This window comes from Xenopus laevis, chromosome 7S (assembly GCF_017654675.1).
Source record: "Xenopus laevis strain J_2021 chromosome 7S, Xenopus_laevis_v10.1, whole genome shotgun sequence".
NCBI lineage: Eukaryota > Metazoa > Chordata > Amphibia > Anura > Pipidae > Xenopus > Xenopus laevis.
This window is the reverse complement of record NC_054384.1, coordinates 38,960,392-38,977,161: the sequence shown is the minus strand read 5'-3', so window position 1 is coordinate 38,977,161 and position 16,770 is coordinate 38,960,392. Positions and strand designations below refer to the sequence as shown.

The following is a 16,770-nucleotide window of genomic DNA, read 5'->3' as shown; positions in this document are numbered from 1 at the left end:
CCCCCTCTTGTAAATTATAAGGAAATTATAAGTTACTGAGGAGTTTCATGAACTTATAAAAACATGAGGCCGAGATAACTTCTAATATCCTCATATTTTGCAACAGGGGGTACTTTATTTATTATAATACACAAGTTTCAGTGAGTCATTTTGACAGAAATGTCATCACTACTCACCATTTATAACTGATGACATCCGTACTCATCGTTTATAAAGATATAATTTACAAGATATTCATGGCTTTTGTGTATGATATAAATATATACTTCATTCAAGCATTTCCATTATATTAGAATAAAATGTAACAAGTTTCACAAAATGAATCCTGTTATCTTTAATACTACGAAAGACTTATTTAGAGAATAAAACAATGCAGTAGGTGAAAGGTGGTGACCAAGTCCTTGCTATCTGGATAATGCAAACGTATTTGTTTTGGGAACCATCTGATTCCAGAGGTCTTGTAGGCAACTTAGCTGAAAATATATTTCTTAAAGGTTTAGAAAAGTAAAAATACAGGGGATGCCAATTTTTTGTCAGAGTTAATTGACTAACTTTGTGGTGCCATTATGTTTTTCTTTGTGGCTGTTTTATTTGGGCTCATGCATAGTACAGTTAGATCCCAAAGGAGTACTACATTGCTCAGGGGCGATCCTGGCCCCTCCTCCTGCCCCCCCTCCCCCGGAAATTCGCTCTTAAAGTACCAGGAGTAGCATTTTTGCTGCCCCTGGTACCTAGTGGGGCGCTGCCGCCTGAGGCAACAGCCTCAACTCGCCTCATTGGCGAAGCACCCCTGATATTGCTCATAATCCCAACCTAGGGTGATGTAAGAGGAACCTGTGATCAGGTAAACCATGTAAGTGACACACTCTATTTTTAATCACTGACGGGTTCCTATTGTATTGGCAATTCCTAGTATTTGATACTTTTAGAAGCTTGCCTATAGCTAGAAGAAAGGGGGAGATTTTGGGGATATAGAAAAGTAGCTGTAGAACGGGGAGCCCTGGCATTGCTGAGGAAGCAGCTTGTGAAGAACTACCTAGAAGTATACCAAATAAAACACATAATGGGTTACTTTGATGGAAATGTGCATCCCATTGTGCTAATTCAAAAAGCATTTGTGTCTGTGATCTGGTTGTCCTCTGCACCTGGATTAGAAAACAGATGCTTGTTGCAGAGAACATACATGACAGCCCTTTTCTTATTGCTTGCCTAAGGCCAGGTGGTAAGTATGCACAAGATAGAGGATGGGTATATGCCTTCTCTTACCTGACGCACATGAATACAGAGCTTCTGAATGTTTTGGTGTACCGTTAGACCTCTAGCAATTTTTGATGTCAGAGCACAAACTGTAAAGAAAAATCATGGCAGATTTGCCCATGTCTTGCATATTTCACCCAGTGCTGCACTGCGTAAATGTCCCTTTCAATGTACTGGATGATTTAACCTACGTGCTGTGTCACTTCTTCTATTCATGTATAGTCCTGTATTATATTAACAGAGAAAACAACTGGAACTTTGATTTCAAGTATTTCAACATTGTTTGATGGGGATGATGCTTGATTACCGTAATTAGAAGCTGTCGAGGTACCATTTTTGGTGACCTAACCTGCAGAAGTCAGCAGCTAGTGATCAAGTGAAGGGTGTGGAATAAAAACTGACAATTGGCAATATATCTACGTAAATACAGGTTGTTCTCACTTCAACCTCTGTGTTACCTTTTCAACAGAGTTATTCTGACTCCAATTGCTGTAATAATGGCTGAATCCCCGTGAGACCTCCCTGCTGGGCCTGTATGGAGCTGTAACAACCACTGAGGACAATCTTTGCCAGATAGCTGAACTCACCAGACACTTGTAGTCCACAAAGCTGCTTTATTTGAGGTGGATAAACAATGTAGCAGTGGATGAATAAGTGCTGCAGGTCAAAAAGAATATTTCCTTCCTAACCTCTGAGCTGTAGCTCCTCACTCATGGAAGGCAGGAACACAAGAGGATGATGGGAGGAACTGACATCACACATAAGGAAGGAATAGGAGGAGGGTTTACAAACAAGGAAATACAGAGCTTGCAATACAGCCTTGGTCAGCAGGTGGCAGCATAACAATGGGTATGCATATAAACATAAGCAATTAAACATATATATTTTAACCCTGATAACTTTAACTGCTGAGACAGCACACTCCCCGTCTGGTATTTTTAGATACCACTATATTATAATAAACATAACGGCAGTATGAAAAGGCAAAATAAACATTGAGCAGTTTTGCTTGAAGATCTTTCCTGTGATCTGGAAAACAAAGAGGAAAACAGGCATGCAATGCAATAAACATGGCATTGTAAAATAAACCAATGTCCTTAGTAGGTTCTTCTGTTAAAATCCGTGGGAGTCTCTGTTTTAAGAACTGATGAAGCAAATCAGAGTTCAATCCCAAAGGGTAAAATGAGTAGAAATTAAGTGATGGGCCAATTGAAAGTCTTTGTGGCACCATCCTTAGCAATTTTCGTGACAAGGGTTGAAACTTCAGGATGAATCTCAAAGTCTCTGTCTGGATCCAAGAGACCGAAGATATCTGCAGAAGTTGTAGATTCTGAGTGATCCTTGAGGTAGGCCACAACTGCTATGGCCTCAGTAGATGCATCTGAGAAAACATGGCTCTCTCTCTTCTGGTTGGCAGCAAGAGAATTTGAAGTATAGCACCTAGGTATGTGAAGCTCTTCCAGGGCCTTTAAAGAATGCTTCCATGACTCCCATTTTGATTGCTTATCAGTTGGTAAGGGAGTGTCCCAGTCCTTAACAGTCTCTGATAGCCGTCTTAGCAAGGATTTACCTTGTATGGTGATGGGTGCTACAAACCCCAGTGGGTCATACAGGCTGTTCACTATTGATAAGACACCACGTCTGGTAAATGGCTTATCTGCCACGGTAACCTGGAAGCCAAATGTGTCATGGAATAAGTCCCATCTTAAGCCAAGGCTTCTCTGAATGGGTGGCTCATCTGTTCCCAAATTTAAGTCTTTAAATTCTGTGGCATGATCATCAGAATGGAAGGCTTTCATTACAGCTGTACTGTTTGAAGCAATCTTGTGGAGTCTGAGGTTAGCCTCAGAAAGCATACATTGTGTCCTTCTGAGTAAGTCAATAGCCTCTTGGTCTGTTGGTAAAGATTTAAGGCCGTCATCCACGTAGAAGTCTCTCTCCACAAAGTGTTGAGCATCTGCACCATACTCGCATTTACCTTCACGAGCAGTCCTTCTTAGACCATATGTAGCAACAGCAGGTGATGGACTGTTACCGAAGACATGCACTTTCATGCGGTATTCCATTACTTCGCTGTTGATGTCATTGTTACGGTGCCAGAGGAATCTGAGAAAGTTTCTGTGGTCCTCTCGTACGATAAAACAATGGAACATCTGCTGGATATCGGCTGTGATTGCAACTGGCTCCCTTCTGAACCTTATAAGTACTCCTACAAGGTTGTTAGTTAGGTTGGGACCAGTGAGAAGAACATCATTGAGAGAAGTACCTTGATATTTGGCACTGGAGTCGAATACCACCCTGATTTGTTTTGGTTTGCGTGGGTGATACACGCCAAAGGAAGGTAGGTACCAGCATTCATCTTGTTCTTGTAGTGAAGGGGCTGGTTCAGCATGATCATTGTCAAATATTTTCTTCATAAAGGCAATAAAATGTTCTTTCATTTCAGGCTTGCTTTTAAGGGTTCTCTGCAGTGAGGCAAATCTGGACATGGCTTGCTCATGATTGTTTGGAAGTTTGGTTCTTGTAGAGCGGAATGGCAAGGGTGCAACCCAACTGTTAGAGTTGTCTTTAAAGAATTCAGTGTCCATAATTTTTATGAACTCCTTGTCCTCAATGGAAGGTGCAATTTTGTTATCATCACTTGTAGTATGAAACACTGTATCCCCAAAGTTGTCATCACAGAAGATGGGAGTGACACTGGATACTGGGATCATATACTTAGGATTCTCCTTTACCTCAAAATGATGTGGGCATGGTGTGAAGTGAGTTGCTTGTCCACTTTGCAATACATGAGTTTTAAAGGAGTCAACTTCAGATGGCCTGTGCATTTTGTCTAGACAAACATCGCCCACTATTACCCAGCCTAGGTCAAGTCTTTGCGCATAGGGAGCATCATGAGGACCATTGCACTGTTGCCGTACCTTATGGACTCTAAGAATGTCTCTTCCCAACAAGAGCAGGATTTCAGCATCCTTTTCAATGGCAGGAATCTGACTGGCGAGGTGCCTTAAGTGGGGTTGGTGGCATGCAGCTTCTGGTGTGGGAATCTCTTCCCTGTTATTAGGTATCTCATCACATTCAATTAGTGTAGGTAAAGGCAGATGAATGTTACCTTTAATTGAGGAGATAATGTACCCATTAGCCCTCCTGCCCAGAGTCTCTATATGACCAGCACAGGTATTGAGTGTATAGGGTTCTGCATCTCCCTTGATGTTGAAAATCTCAAAGAAATGCGGTCTTGCCAAAGATCTGTTGCTTTGGTCATCAAGCATAGCATAAGTCTTTATTGCTTTCTCTGGTCGACCTTCAGGATATACCTGGACTAGGCATACCTTGGCACAGCATTTGGGACTATAGCCTTCTCCGCAGACTTCGGTACATGAAGTTGAAATCTTTGTTGAAGCAGGAACACATCCTTGTTCCTCCCCGCCATGATTTGAGATGGGGGTTGGAGACTGTGGACTATCAGGAAGAGGTGTTGGATGCATTGCTGCAATATGCTTGTCACTGCTGCACTCGGTGCACTTAATAACAGTCTTGCAATCCTTAGCAAAATGATCTGAGGAGGCACAGCACTTATAGCAGACCCCAACCTTCTGGAGAAGCTCCTTGCGCTCCTCTAAAGACCTTGCCCTGAACCCACGACATTTCTTAAGTGGATGTGGTTTCCTGTGAATTGGACACTGACGGTTAGGATCCTCGGTTTTCCCAGCAGAAGTTTTGTCAGCTAAAGAGTTTGTAGCAGGAGGGATGTCTGTCTTTCTCACAGACACCGTGCCACACAAGTCTCTGTGTTTAGTAGCTGTGTTGTCATGCCGTGCAGATGATGAAAGGTTGGGTTCACTAAAGTTGAAGCTTGGATCATTCTTGACCCAGGAATAGTCACTGATGAATTTGCAGAAGTATGAAAATGGAGGGAAGGATACATTATATTGTTTCTTGTACCTTGAACCCGCTGTGGCCCACTTCTCTTGCAGCCCATATGGTAGCTTCAATACTACTGGGTTCACCCCGTGAGCAGTATCCAAGTAGCTGAGTCCTGAGAGACGAGGGTCTGCCTTAGCTAACTCCAGCTCCATCAGAAGGTCACTGAGTTCTTGCAGCTTGTGATTGTCTTTGTTGGTTATTTTTGGGAAAGATTGTAGTCTCTTAAACAAGGCACTTTCTATGGCTTCAGAGCTACCATAGGTTTGTTCAAGTCTTCCCCAAGCAGCAGCAAGACCTGCATCTGGGTAGTCAACATGCACAGCTCTTAGTCTCTTAACACGATCTGCAGACTCTGGACCTAGCCATTTGATGAGTAAATCAAGTTCCTCTTTGGCTGTGAGGTTGAGGTCAGCAATTGCAGCTTTAAACGTAGATCTCCAGGCTCTATAATTCTCAGGACAGCCATCAAACCTTGAGAGACTAACGTTAATGAGCTCACGACGTATCATATACCTGGCAAAGTCAGACAGGTCTGATCTCTCACTCTTTGGTGCCTGGGTAACTTGTGGAACCTGGGGGTTGTATAAGCTTCCCGGTGTATAAAGGTGAGATGAACCAGGATAAAATGAAGTGGCGTCAGCATTCAGCAGTGGTTTGGTCTCTAAGGCACTTGCTGGCTCTAGTTTAAACTGAGGTTTGTCACTGGAATTCACCTGAGAGATGGTAGGGGGTATCATCTCATGCTGAGTGACTACGTCTGTGTGGTTGGTCTGTCGCTGTGTCAGCAGTGGCAGCTCCATGGTTTGGGTACTGTAAGGTACAGCAGTGTTAGTAGTAACAGGTAAAAGAGACTGACCTGTGTTATGAGTTGCAGGAGTTATCCTTGGATTTTGTAAGATTGATTGGTTGTCATTAAATGCATCCTTGTTTAGTACATATTTACTTGTGCGTTCAATAGGATCTTCAGACTCTGCTGGAATAGGGCAGTCTTGTTCATGTGATTCTCCCAGTGCTTGCTCAAGGACCTTTAGTCTTGCAATAGCTGCTGCCTTTTCCTTTTCCATTTGAAGAATTTCTAATTCAGCTTCCATTTCTGCCCTTTTGCGTGCAGCTTCTGCTTGCTGGCGTGCAGCTTCTGCTTGCTGCCTTGCAACTTCTGCTGCTGCCTCTGATTGCTCGCGTGCAGCTTCTGCTTGCATCTCTGCTTTAAGTTTAACCTCTCTTTTAGCATAGGAAATTTGCACCTTAACTGCTTCAGCATTAGCACGGGCCTCTATAGGCTTGTCACTTAGTGTGGATTTCCTAGAATGAGAGGTCTTGGATGATCTTGATGTGAGCCGTGATGATGTGGATCTGTGAGACCTAGTCTCTTGCAGGTGTGTAATCTTGAGCTCTGCCTTATCCTTAGCGCTTTGCACCAAAAGGTCTCTTTCTTGGTCTAAGGCTTCAGATCTGGTTAGCTCTGCTGAGGATTCCTCTATATTAGTGTCTTTTAAGAAGGTAGTATATTTAGCAGACAGCCGCTGATAACGTTCATAGTTAGCAGATAAGCGATTTATACAGTCTCTTAAATCGGCTGCGTCATTGTTAGAATGTGAAAGAACAGACATGCATTGTACGGTTCTATCCCATAGTTCTGATAAATTGCTAGAAAACTCATCCCTTGTAATCTCATAATTTTCTCTGGACTTTTGAGATGGCTTTATTATGCGCTTGGGCCTGACACTTCGCTCTGCAGTATATATGGGGTTTTCTCCCTGGATGTCTGTGAGCTCTGGTGCATGGTGCACTTGCTTAGCTTCAGTTGAAAATGAATGCACAGAGCCTTGCTGAGACATTTTGCACTTTTGCTGAAAATGGTTACTGTCTCTTTAAGAAAGTTACAGCAGTGGCAGGAGTGTGGGGCAAACTGCAGCAGTGTTATAGCAGGACCCTGAGAGCAGTGTATACAGCAGCTTGAGCAGCACAATAACACAATCCAGTTGCATAAAACAGTCCTGAACATTCACTGGGAACAGCATGTGCTTGTAGAACCATGTGTTTTTGCAGGGAGTTGTTAGACTGCATTAAACTTGGCTGCAGATTGAATATAAGTGACTTGCCAGTGAGTGGAGACTTGATGGAACATACAGTGTGACAGCAGGTTATAGAATTTTATTCTTTTTGACTATTCTGACTCCAATTGCTGTAATAATGGCTGAATCCCCGTGAGACCTCCCTGCTGGGCCTGTATGGAGCTGTAACAACCACTGAGGACAATCTTTGCCAGATAGCTGAACTCACCAGACACTTGTAGTCCACAAAGCTGCTTTATTTGAGGTGGATAAACAATGTAGCAGTGGATGAATAAGTGCTGCAGGTCAAAAAGAATATTTCCTTCCTAACCTCTGAGCTGTAGCTCCTCACTCATGGAAGGCAGGAACACAAGAGGATGATGGGAGGAACTGACATCACACATAAGGAAGGAATAGGAGGAGGGTTTACAAACAAGGAAATACAGAGCTTGCAATACAGCCTTGGTCAGCAGGTGGCAGCATAACAATGGGTATGCATATAAACATAAGCAATTAAACATATATATTTTAACCCTGATAACTTTAACTGCTGAGACAGCACAAGAGTTGTACAGATTGTTATCAAATGTATTCATTTATTCACTACTAATTTATAGGCCTTTTGCACAGGAAGGGAACAAAACTTCCTCTTCTGCTAGAGGTTTGGTTAGAAAACTTTGTTGTACTTGGAAGTGAACATATCTGGAATGTTATAGGTACTGCAGAGGGAAAAATTATGATTTTGTCTAATGCATGTAAAGAAAAAACATCAGATCTGCACATGTCTTGCACATTTCACCCAATGCTGCACTGCGTAAATGTCCCTTTCAATGTACTGAATGATTTAACCTACGTGCTGTGTCACTCTATGTATTTGTTCTATTCATGTATTGTCCTGTATTACTGTATATTAACAGAGAAAACAACTGAAACAAATTTGATTTCAAGTATTTCAACATTTTTAATGGGGATGATGCTTGATTACTATAATTATAAGCTGCTGAGGTAACATTTTTGGTGATCTAACCTGCAGAAGTCAGCAGCTAGTGATCAAGAGAAGGGTGTGGAATAAAAACTGACAATGGCAATATATCTAAGTAAATATAGGTTGGAGGAGGTGAGACTGTCAAGCCTGGTGAAAATCTGCACCGAAAAGAGGACCCTGGAAAATGAACCCAAGTGGTTAAGTGGCAGGACCATGACTGGGCGATACATATAGGGTAGTAGGATACAGGGAACAAGGAGGAGGAGCGACAGAGGGTATAAAGGGGGGGGTCTGATTAAAGGCCAGTCATTTTACCTCAAGGTGTAGACAGAAAGGGGTATAGGGAACAAGGGGATGGCTGGACAGTGATGGTTGTTTAGTCGCAGCAATATGGGGCATGGTGAGCTGCACTGTGGGCAGCCAAAAAGGGGAAAACAAAATGGAAGGAGGTAGTTCAAACGTCAGGGGTAGGCCTTGGGGGGCTAGGCCCCCATTAGGTGCCACAGTATGTGGGTGTGTTGGGAACTAGCCTCAGGTGTGAAATCAAGTCAATATGTTACATTTATGTGGTTATATGCAGCCAGCAATGGTTTATGTATTTGTTTATGTATTGGTTTAAGAATATCATTATGGGTGGTTAGTAATTTGTATGTTTAAAGGAAAACTATACCCCCAAAATGAATACTTAAGCAACAGATAGTTTATATCAAATTGAATGACATATTAAAGAATCTTACCAAACTGGAATATATATATTTACATAAATATTGCCCTTTTACATCTCTTGCCTTGAACCACCATTTTGTGATTCTATCTGTGCTGCCTCAGAGATCACCTGACCAGAAATACTACAACACTAACTGTAACAGGAAGAAGTGAGGAAGCAAAAGGCAGAACTCTGTCTGTTAATTGGCTCATGTGACCTTACATGTGGTTTGTATGTGTGCACAGTGAATCTTATGATCCCAGGGGGCGGCCCTTATTTTTTAAAATGGCAATTTTCTATTTATGATTACCCAATGGCACATACTACTAAAAAAGTATATTATTATGATAATGGTTCATTTACATGAAGCAGGGTTTTTACACATGAGCTGTTTTACTCAGTATCTTTTAATAGAGACCTACATTGTTTGGGGGGTATAGTTTTCCTTTAAGGGATTATTTACAGTAAAAGCTTTATAAACTAAGCCTTTCCACCCAGATTTATTGGTGTCAGTGTCAGTTATTGGGGAAAAAGGGGCCTGGGCATTGAGGATCCACAAGTCATGGAACGTTACACAAATTCAGTAAGTTGTGTATAAAGTTTTGTCAAAACTTACATAGAAGCTTATGTAACATGGGTATCAAGCCATGATAATGCAAAGAAGCTTGACATGGGCTGACAGTGGCTAATTCTACTGACCACCAATCCCCAGTTCCGCAAAAATGTATGTTACTTTCAAAGATATTTATGTAACATTGGTATACAGAAATGACAAGGCACAGCTGTGTGATAGGGGCAGGTAAGGTTTTAACTTTGGCCAAACTCTATTGAAATTAACTTTTCATCAGTGGAATGACTAGTCATTAGGCCACACAGTAAAATTATCTAAACTTTGGGAAGAAGACATTTTACATGAAAGTATATTACAGCTACTTACAGGGGCAATCCCGGGGCTGCTGCCCCCTCCACACTTAAAAAAGGGTGGAAAAAAACCAAGAAGAGGACAGGAGCAGCCACTTCAGGAAAACCCTAGAGGCAGCAGTTCCAGGGATGACGTTTATCATACTTTTATTTAACAGGCATGTTTGTAACCCTGGTAACTCTGTTCCATCTTTACACCATAGAGAAATGAAGAATGGTGATAAACCTTTACATGTTTACAGTAGCATAGAAAGGTAATAGCTAGTGATTTTATTCATTCTTCAGGCACAAATTTGCTGCAAATCTCTGCATTTTGACGCACGAGAATAAATTCGCAAAATTGTTGCGAATATTCAACACAGTTCTGACAATTAAAGTCGCCTACTGACTTTAATGGGTGTCAGAATTGTCGCCATTATTAGTAATAGCACATAATGGGAATTCATAGTCATTTCTTAAGCTCCTCCCAGACCAGTTTAGATACTAAGCATTTATTTCTAATGTTATTGGCATTAAAGCAGTTGTCTCTCAAGAATGCAAACAAGCAGAAGAAATAATAATGTGGCTGCAGGACCTCCAGTTTAGATATTAAGCCCTCTATTTTGAGATTGTTATTGGTATCAATGAAGGTGTCTCTCCAAATGCAAACAAGAAGATTAATAAATGTCAGTATTTCCTTGCTGCCAGTGGAAAGATTTTTAGTGATCATGTCACTTGCGGAACTGAATACCCACTCTGACAAGAAACTGGCAAGCGGAACAAGTCAGAATCTCCAGTTAATACTATGTCAATTATGGCCACTGGTCAAGCACTGACATTCAGAATCAATGGGGCCATTAATGTGGATGGTGTCTTGCACACCCATGCCACATGTGTTCTAGTAATTGGTGACAGCTACGGCTGCTGTTATGACCTGCTGCTCTCTCTCCAAATATCCAGATCTACACCCCCACTACTTGCAATGCTGCTGCTCAGCCCACATATTTGTATGTGTAGTTGTAGTGGAGGCCTAGAAGTGGTAGGCAATGAGTATGCCTTCATGAGCTTTGAGCGCAGAACCCTCTTCAAATGACCCACCCTCCTCTCTATCTCTAGCTGGGTAGAAGGAATTCCCTCAGCATACTCGTTGCCATGACTCTAGCATGGTGGCCACCCAATAAGAATTCTTGTTTGCAAATGGGGGGTTCCCAATGTTTATTCCATGGTGCTCATGACACTTCACAGTGATCAAACGTTTCGGGACCGCATGGCCCTTCCTCAGGAAAGGGTTATGTAGGAAAAACTAATAGAATGGGGAGATTGCGTATAAATGAGCATCATAGCCCAACTTTCAGACAAAGGCTACTCCTATTAGCAAACATTGGGCAGAATGTAAGCACAACATGGCACAATTGCGATGGCAGGTCCTAATAGAAATTAAAACCAATCATTCAAAAGTTGATAAAAAACTTTTTGGATCTGGAAGCTAGACACTCTGTCCCAGAAAGGCTTAAATGAAAATTGGGGCCTGAACTGCTATTTATAAATGATGATAAATTATAAATGTATTAATATATGATCTTTGATATTTTTCTTGCAGTGTCAAGGTAGAACCCCACTTATTTCAAGTAAGGTAGAGACATCTTTTTGTACCCTTCTTATCCTTGTATATAGTCAGTGAGTATTTATTAGTAAAGTAGATGACTTTTATTGATTGTATTTTAGATTGATATTTATTACAGGATGAATTTGATGCACTTTATACACGATAGATTCTCACATGAATGTATTTTTAATGGCAAAATTGAAAGAAAACTGATCATTATATATTCTCTCGTATTGTAAAATGTTGTAAAACACTTATGGACTTTAACAAGGTGGACACAAATAGTTAAAATTCTTTTTTTACATAATAATTGTGGACCACCACTAGGGGTCACAATTGGTTTGTCTATAAATTTTGCAGAGCTTCTCTGTTTGATTGTCACTGAGGAAGGGCCATGCGGTCCAGAAACGTTTGATCACTGTGAAGTGTCATGAGCACCATGAAATAGAGTTTGGGAACCCCCCATTTGCAGCAGACAAGGTATTAACATCAATCTTTTTCAAATTGTATATTACTGGCGAGTGGCTAGGCCAGGGTACTGGTGATGGTGCAGCTGTTTTGGGGAAAGAAGTAGTGAGACATACTGGGAAATATAGGTTATGGATCTAGGCATAATACGGTTAGTCCAGATCATAAAGAGACATATAAGTCAGAGTCTAAGACTAGGTAAACAATGAAACAATGTACAAACTGGTAGCAATATTAAATATATGATCACTAATGCAAGAAGCTTGAGTGGTAAACAGGAAGCATTTGCGTTAATGACACTGGATGATCAATGCGATGTTAAACAAAAACATGGTTGAATGTCACAAGACTGGGCAGTAAACAGAGAGTGCATTTAAATGCTTAATAATGTAACACCTTTAACAGTGAGTCAACTATTTGTCTTATACAGATGGAACCTTGTCCATAGGAAGAAAAGATTATTGTGTTGCACTTTGTAATAATCTTGCAAAAATACTTCTTTAGGCTTTAAGAAAAGACACCCCTATTTGCAGCTTGGATTTGTTGGGGCTTCTGAAAGCATTGCATGTGGCTGCAAGCACCATATCATGTCTAACTGACATCATTACTAAATAAACTTACTCATTTGTTCAAAGTATACTTTAATTTCAAAACCATTTTTTTTTACTTATTTCTTGCTGGAAGCTTTCTGAAATATAATACAGATGGAGTGGCCATGAATTGTTTCTACACAATCACAAGGTGCATTTAGTTAAATAGAAGCACAAACTCTCAGGGGGTTATTCATCAAAGCCTGCTTCTGGTTGGACTGGGGAAACCCACCATTTTTTCTTAGAAAAAAAAAATAGAATTTTTCATGATTTATTAAAACCGGATGGTGTTTAAAGTCCGAATAAAAAAGTTCTCCAACTTGCCGAGTTCATGTGAAGTCAATGGCAAATGTCCTGAAGATATCTTGATTTGCACTGGGTTTTTGAAAAAGTCACAGTATTTGGGCATCAAATCTAAAAAAAACTTCAATTCTGATTTTATTACGATCATATCAAGAATTTTCCTGCACAAGAATTTTTGGGAAAATATAATGATAAATAGTGGGGGAAAGTCTGTGAGGATTTGGTTGGAGTGGCTTTCCAAAAATAGTGAGATAAATTTGAATTTTGATAACCCCCTCAGTGTCCCATATGAATCAGTGAAAGAATAATAAGAAACTGGGATTTTAGGGCTGAAGTTTTTAAACTTTCAATGTTGGGTGTTTACAGGCCGAGGCAAATGCTAAGCATTTTTCTATAGTATAGAGGAATTCATATATAGAGTATCCAGTACTGTAAATTTCATCCAAATTATACTTTAGACTGGACATCTTGCCTAGAGCTCCCCAGGGTTTCTGGCTCCATTTTTTTTAAAACTCTTTATTAGAGAGCTGGGGTTAATGTGATAGATGATGCCAATGTTGTTACTGGTGTAGAAACCCATAGCAACCAATCAATGGGTAGCATTTACTGCCAGATGTCTGAATACAAACATATAATTAAACGCCTTGGGTTATTAGATTTGGAAAAACGTAGCACCTTTTATTTTATTAAGTGACTAGCCTAAAAGGGAGAGTAAGAGTTGGGCTGTTTGAACTCTTTAGATACATGCACACTCTGAACATTCTAATTGGGTTTTTATTACCTTTAAATGTTTTTAAGAAGAATTATGGTATGGTATTCCATATTATGCAAATCACCCTGATCTGGAAAACCTGAAGCCCCAAACATTCTGCATAATAAATCTCATATCTGTATTTTGTAAATTGTAGGTGCAGTTAGTAACTTTAACCTTCAATTTTCCATTACATAGTTAAAGAAGTAGTTCACTTTTATGTTAGCCTTTAGTGTGTTATATAATGTCCTATTGTTTGCAACTTTTCAGTTGGTCTTCATTTGCCTTCTTCTTTTGCCTCTTTGCAGCTTTCAATGGGGGTACTAACCACAGCAGTCAAAAAAGTATGCTCTGTGAGGCTATATTGTATTGCTATTGCTAGGTTTTATTACTTATTGTTCGATTCAGTCCCCAGATTCATATACCAGTCTCCTTTTTAAACCAGTGCCTGTTGGAAGAGTAAATTGGACCCTGGCAATGAAATAGTTGCTGAAATTCCAAGCTTGAAAACTACTGAACAAAAAATAAAAATAATGAAAAAAAAAATTAAGACCATTTGAATATCACTGTCTACAGCATACTAAAAGTTGAGTTAAAGGTGAACTACCCCTTTATTTTATTTATTTTCATACCATTTTTTTTAATTTAATACTTAAACATCATGTTGATTTCCCTAAAATAAGCATATGCACAAAATAATATTTTAAAATATTTATTTATGTAAAACATTAATGAACAGTTACTGTATTCACAGCGAGTGACTGACGCACAACTGTTTGTAATGTACTTAAAGCAAAGTAAAAGAAATAGGTTGATTTCCCTCGTGAGTTTTTTACTTCTTGGCTCCTCCACCTCCATGGCTGCCTTGTCCTCCATGGTGGCCATGGTGTCCATGGTGGCCATGGTGCTCATGCCCTTGACCTTGCTGCTGACAGGGGTTAGTTGTTTGGCAAGGATCTAAGGAAATAAAATACGATTAGTTGTTTTTATTTTTTGCTTATCTGGTTAAGGCTGCAAAGTTTTTTTAGTGGGAAGCATGTTGGGACACAGTTTTAATTGGGTGGGGGCTGTGGAGAAGCTGTTATTCTGAGTGTAAAGTAGCACCATAGTGATGTCACTTTGCTTGCATTGCTCTGTGCTTTAGTTATCCTATTTTTATCAATAAATACATTTATTTACTTTTCCCCTAATGAATTAGTAGTAATGCTGTTCTTGGCAGACAACACCAAAAGTAGTAATAATTTGACTGACCCATTTCATTGATGCATTCATAAAGTGAGGGATCAGATATTATTTTACTATCATCGAAGAAAAGAAAGAATGTTAAAAAAAGGAAAAAAGTTCTGTATAATGTATATATACCCAATATAAACGGTTGGTTGTGGTTACATTTGGCAACATACATATGGCTCAAACAAGTCACTAGATCCAGTCTATTGGCAATTATAAAAATGTATTTGCTGAATACCAAATAACATGTTCCTACCTGTGCTTGTTTGTTGAACTGTACTTGTGCCTTGGCATTGTTGTATTGGTATATTTGCTGTAAAAAGAAAAATTGCAATTCTTGAATATGTCATGCTTTGTTCTTTGTGTGAAAAACAATAAAAAAAAATTGCCTGTTAAAAGCATTATTGCATGTTAACAACTTCTTTGTAAAATTTAGCTTTAAAGCAAATTTTCAATGGACTTTTGATGATGTATCCTTATTAATAGTATTAATATTAAAACATGTTTTGTTTAGAACATAGAAATGCTTCTTCATCAAACATTTCATGTACATCACATATATGTACTCTGAAGTCAATTTAGAACAAGGAGATCAGGATGGTGAAATTAAACTTTAGGAAATGAATAAATTGGTAATTAACTATAAGCTTGTAAAAGTTATACTTTTAAATGTTTCTTTGTGAAACGGTTAGTTTACATCCCTCTACTATTTCCTTCCTGTTATTCAAGTAGAACGTCAAAGAGTTCTAAGAGGTCATAAAGTTTGCTAATTAAAGAAGGCTCCAAAAGTATGAATATGTTTAAAAGAGTAAATATAACATTTAATATTTCTAATAAGATAAACATCTTTTCCAGACTAGCCCATTTAACATACAAACTAATTTTCATTTAAGAAGGGGGGACATTTTTTGGCAGGTTTAGCCACGAAAATATTACCATAGACTCTAATGTATAGTAAAAAAAAAAAGTAAAAAGTGCCCATTGACTTCAATGTGTTTTGCAATTTTTTGCTGTTTTGCTAATTGTTGGCGAAAAGGAACAAATTTTCCCATCACTAGAAGGAAAATGCATTTTGATTAATCATCTTCCAGAGAGGACTAACCCAGTGAAAGAGGCTACATTCTGCTAATGCAAGTGCAAGCAAAACAAAGTACATCATTTCAATTTGGTGAAAAATTGTCAGTATTTCGTAAATGACAAACCTTTATATTAGTCAGATATGTGTAAACCTCTAAGCACAAACAAATACCAATAATTACAAAATAAAGGACTCTCACTAATATTTATCACAGATTACTTACTGCCAGTATCTCCACATTGGGCAGATATTATTCCACTGCCAACACAGCCATATCCACCACTACCTCCACCACTGCTGGAACCACAACCGCCACCACCAATGATGCCACTTCCACCCTTAGTTCCAGACATGTCTGTATTATGTATAATCTGTTTAAAGATTGGAGAAGTGGTGTGGATTCTTCAAAAGTAACTGATGTCACTACTTTTATATTGAAACCATGCTTTTTTTTGGCAGGGCTTTTAAGGGATCAATGCATTCTTTATAAAATACCTATAATTAAGGGTTTACATTTCAATGCATTATTTTCTTTTATGTTAAAATGGGTGTATCTTCTTTATGACAATTTCCCATTAATTCAACTTTGTGGTGATCAATGCTGTGTGTATTTTTTATTCAGTAATATACATTATTCAGAGATGTGTGACTCACTGAAAGGTAACTGTGTTATTAAGAGAGGATTATATTTATATGTTTCTCATTGAGCATCATCACTATCTTTTTAGTTAAATGCCAAGTTGGTTGCTATGCTATGATATATATCTTATATGTCCTATATGTTATATAGTAGTCTTTAGCAATAAGAGGCAGCACTCAGGATTTTCTTTGCAAAAGGATGTATTCAGTAATTCACATCACAAATGTGATGTTTTGGACAATGAACTTGGCCTTTATCATCTCCCTCCTCCTGAT

At 39.2% G+C, this 16,770-nt stretch overlaps 1 protein-coding gene across 1 annotated transcript; it reads right to left on the bottom strand.

Annotated features, from left to right (window-relative positions):
* Positions 1 to 14,320: 14,320 nt before the first annotated feature.
* LOC121396144 (cold and drought-regulated protein CORA-like) lies at positions 14,321 to 16,245 on the bottom strand. Its single transcript, XM_041570713.1, has 3 exons — positions 16,079 to 16,245; positions 15,034 to 15,090; positions 14,321 to 14,504 (listed from the first exon to the last, which is right to left on the bottom strand). The coding sequence occupies exons 1-3, from the start codon at positions 16,206 to 16,208 to the stop codon at positions 14,380 to 14,382; spliced, it is 312 nt and encodes a 103-aa protein (XP_041426647.1). The 5' UTR covers positions 16,209 to 16,245; the 3' UTR covers positions 14,321 to 14,379.
* Positions 16,246 to 16,770: the final 525 nt, after the last annotated feature.

Bases quoted from the DNA above. Each gene is read 5' to 3' on its own strand.
- LOC121396144 (XM_041570713.1), bottom strand. From the start codon at position 16,208: ATGTCTGGAACTAAGGGTGGAAGTGGCATCATTGGTGGTGGCGGTTGT. The intron at 15,091-16,078 runs GTAAGTAATCTG...TTCTTTTTACAG, and splicing joins CCAATGTGGAGATACTGGCA to CAAATATACCAATACAACAA. The intron at 14,505-15,033 runs GTAGGAACATGT...TTATTTCCTTAG, and splicing joins AGTTCAACAAACAAGCACAG to ATCCTTGCCAAACAACTAAC.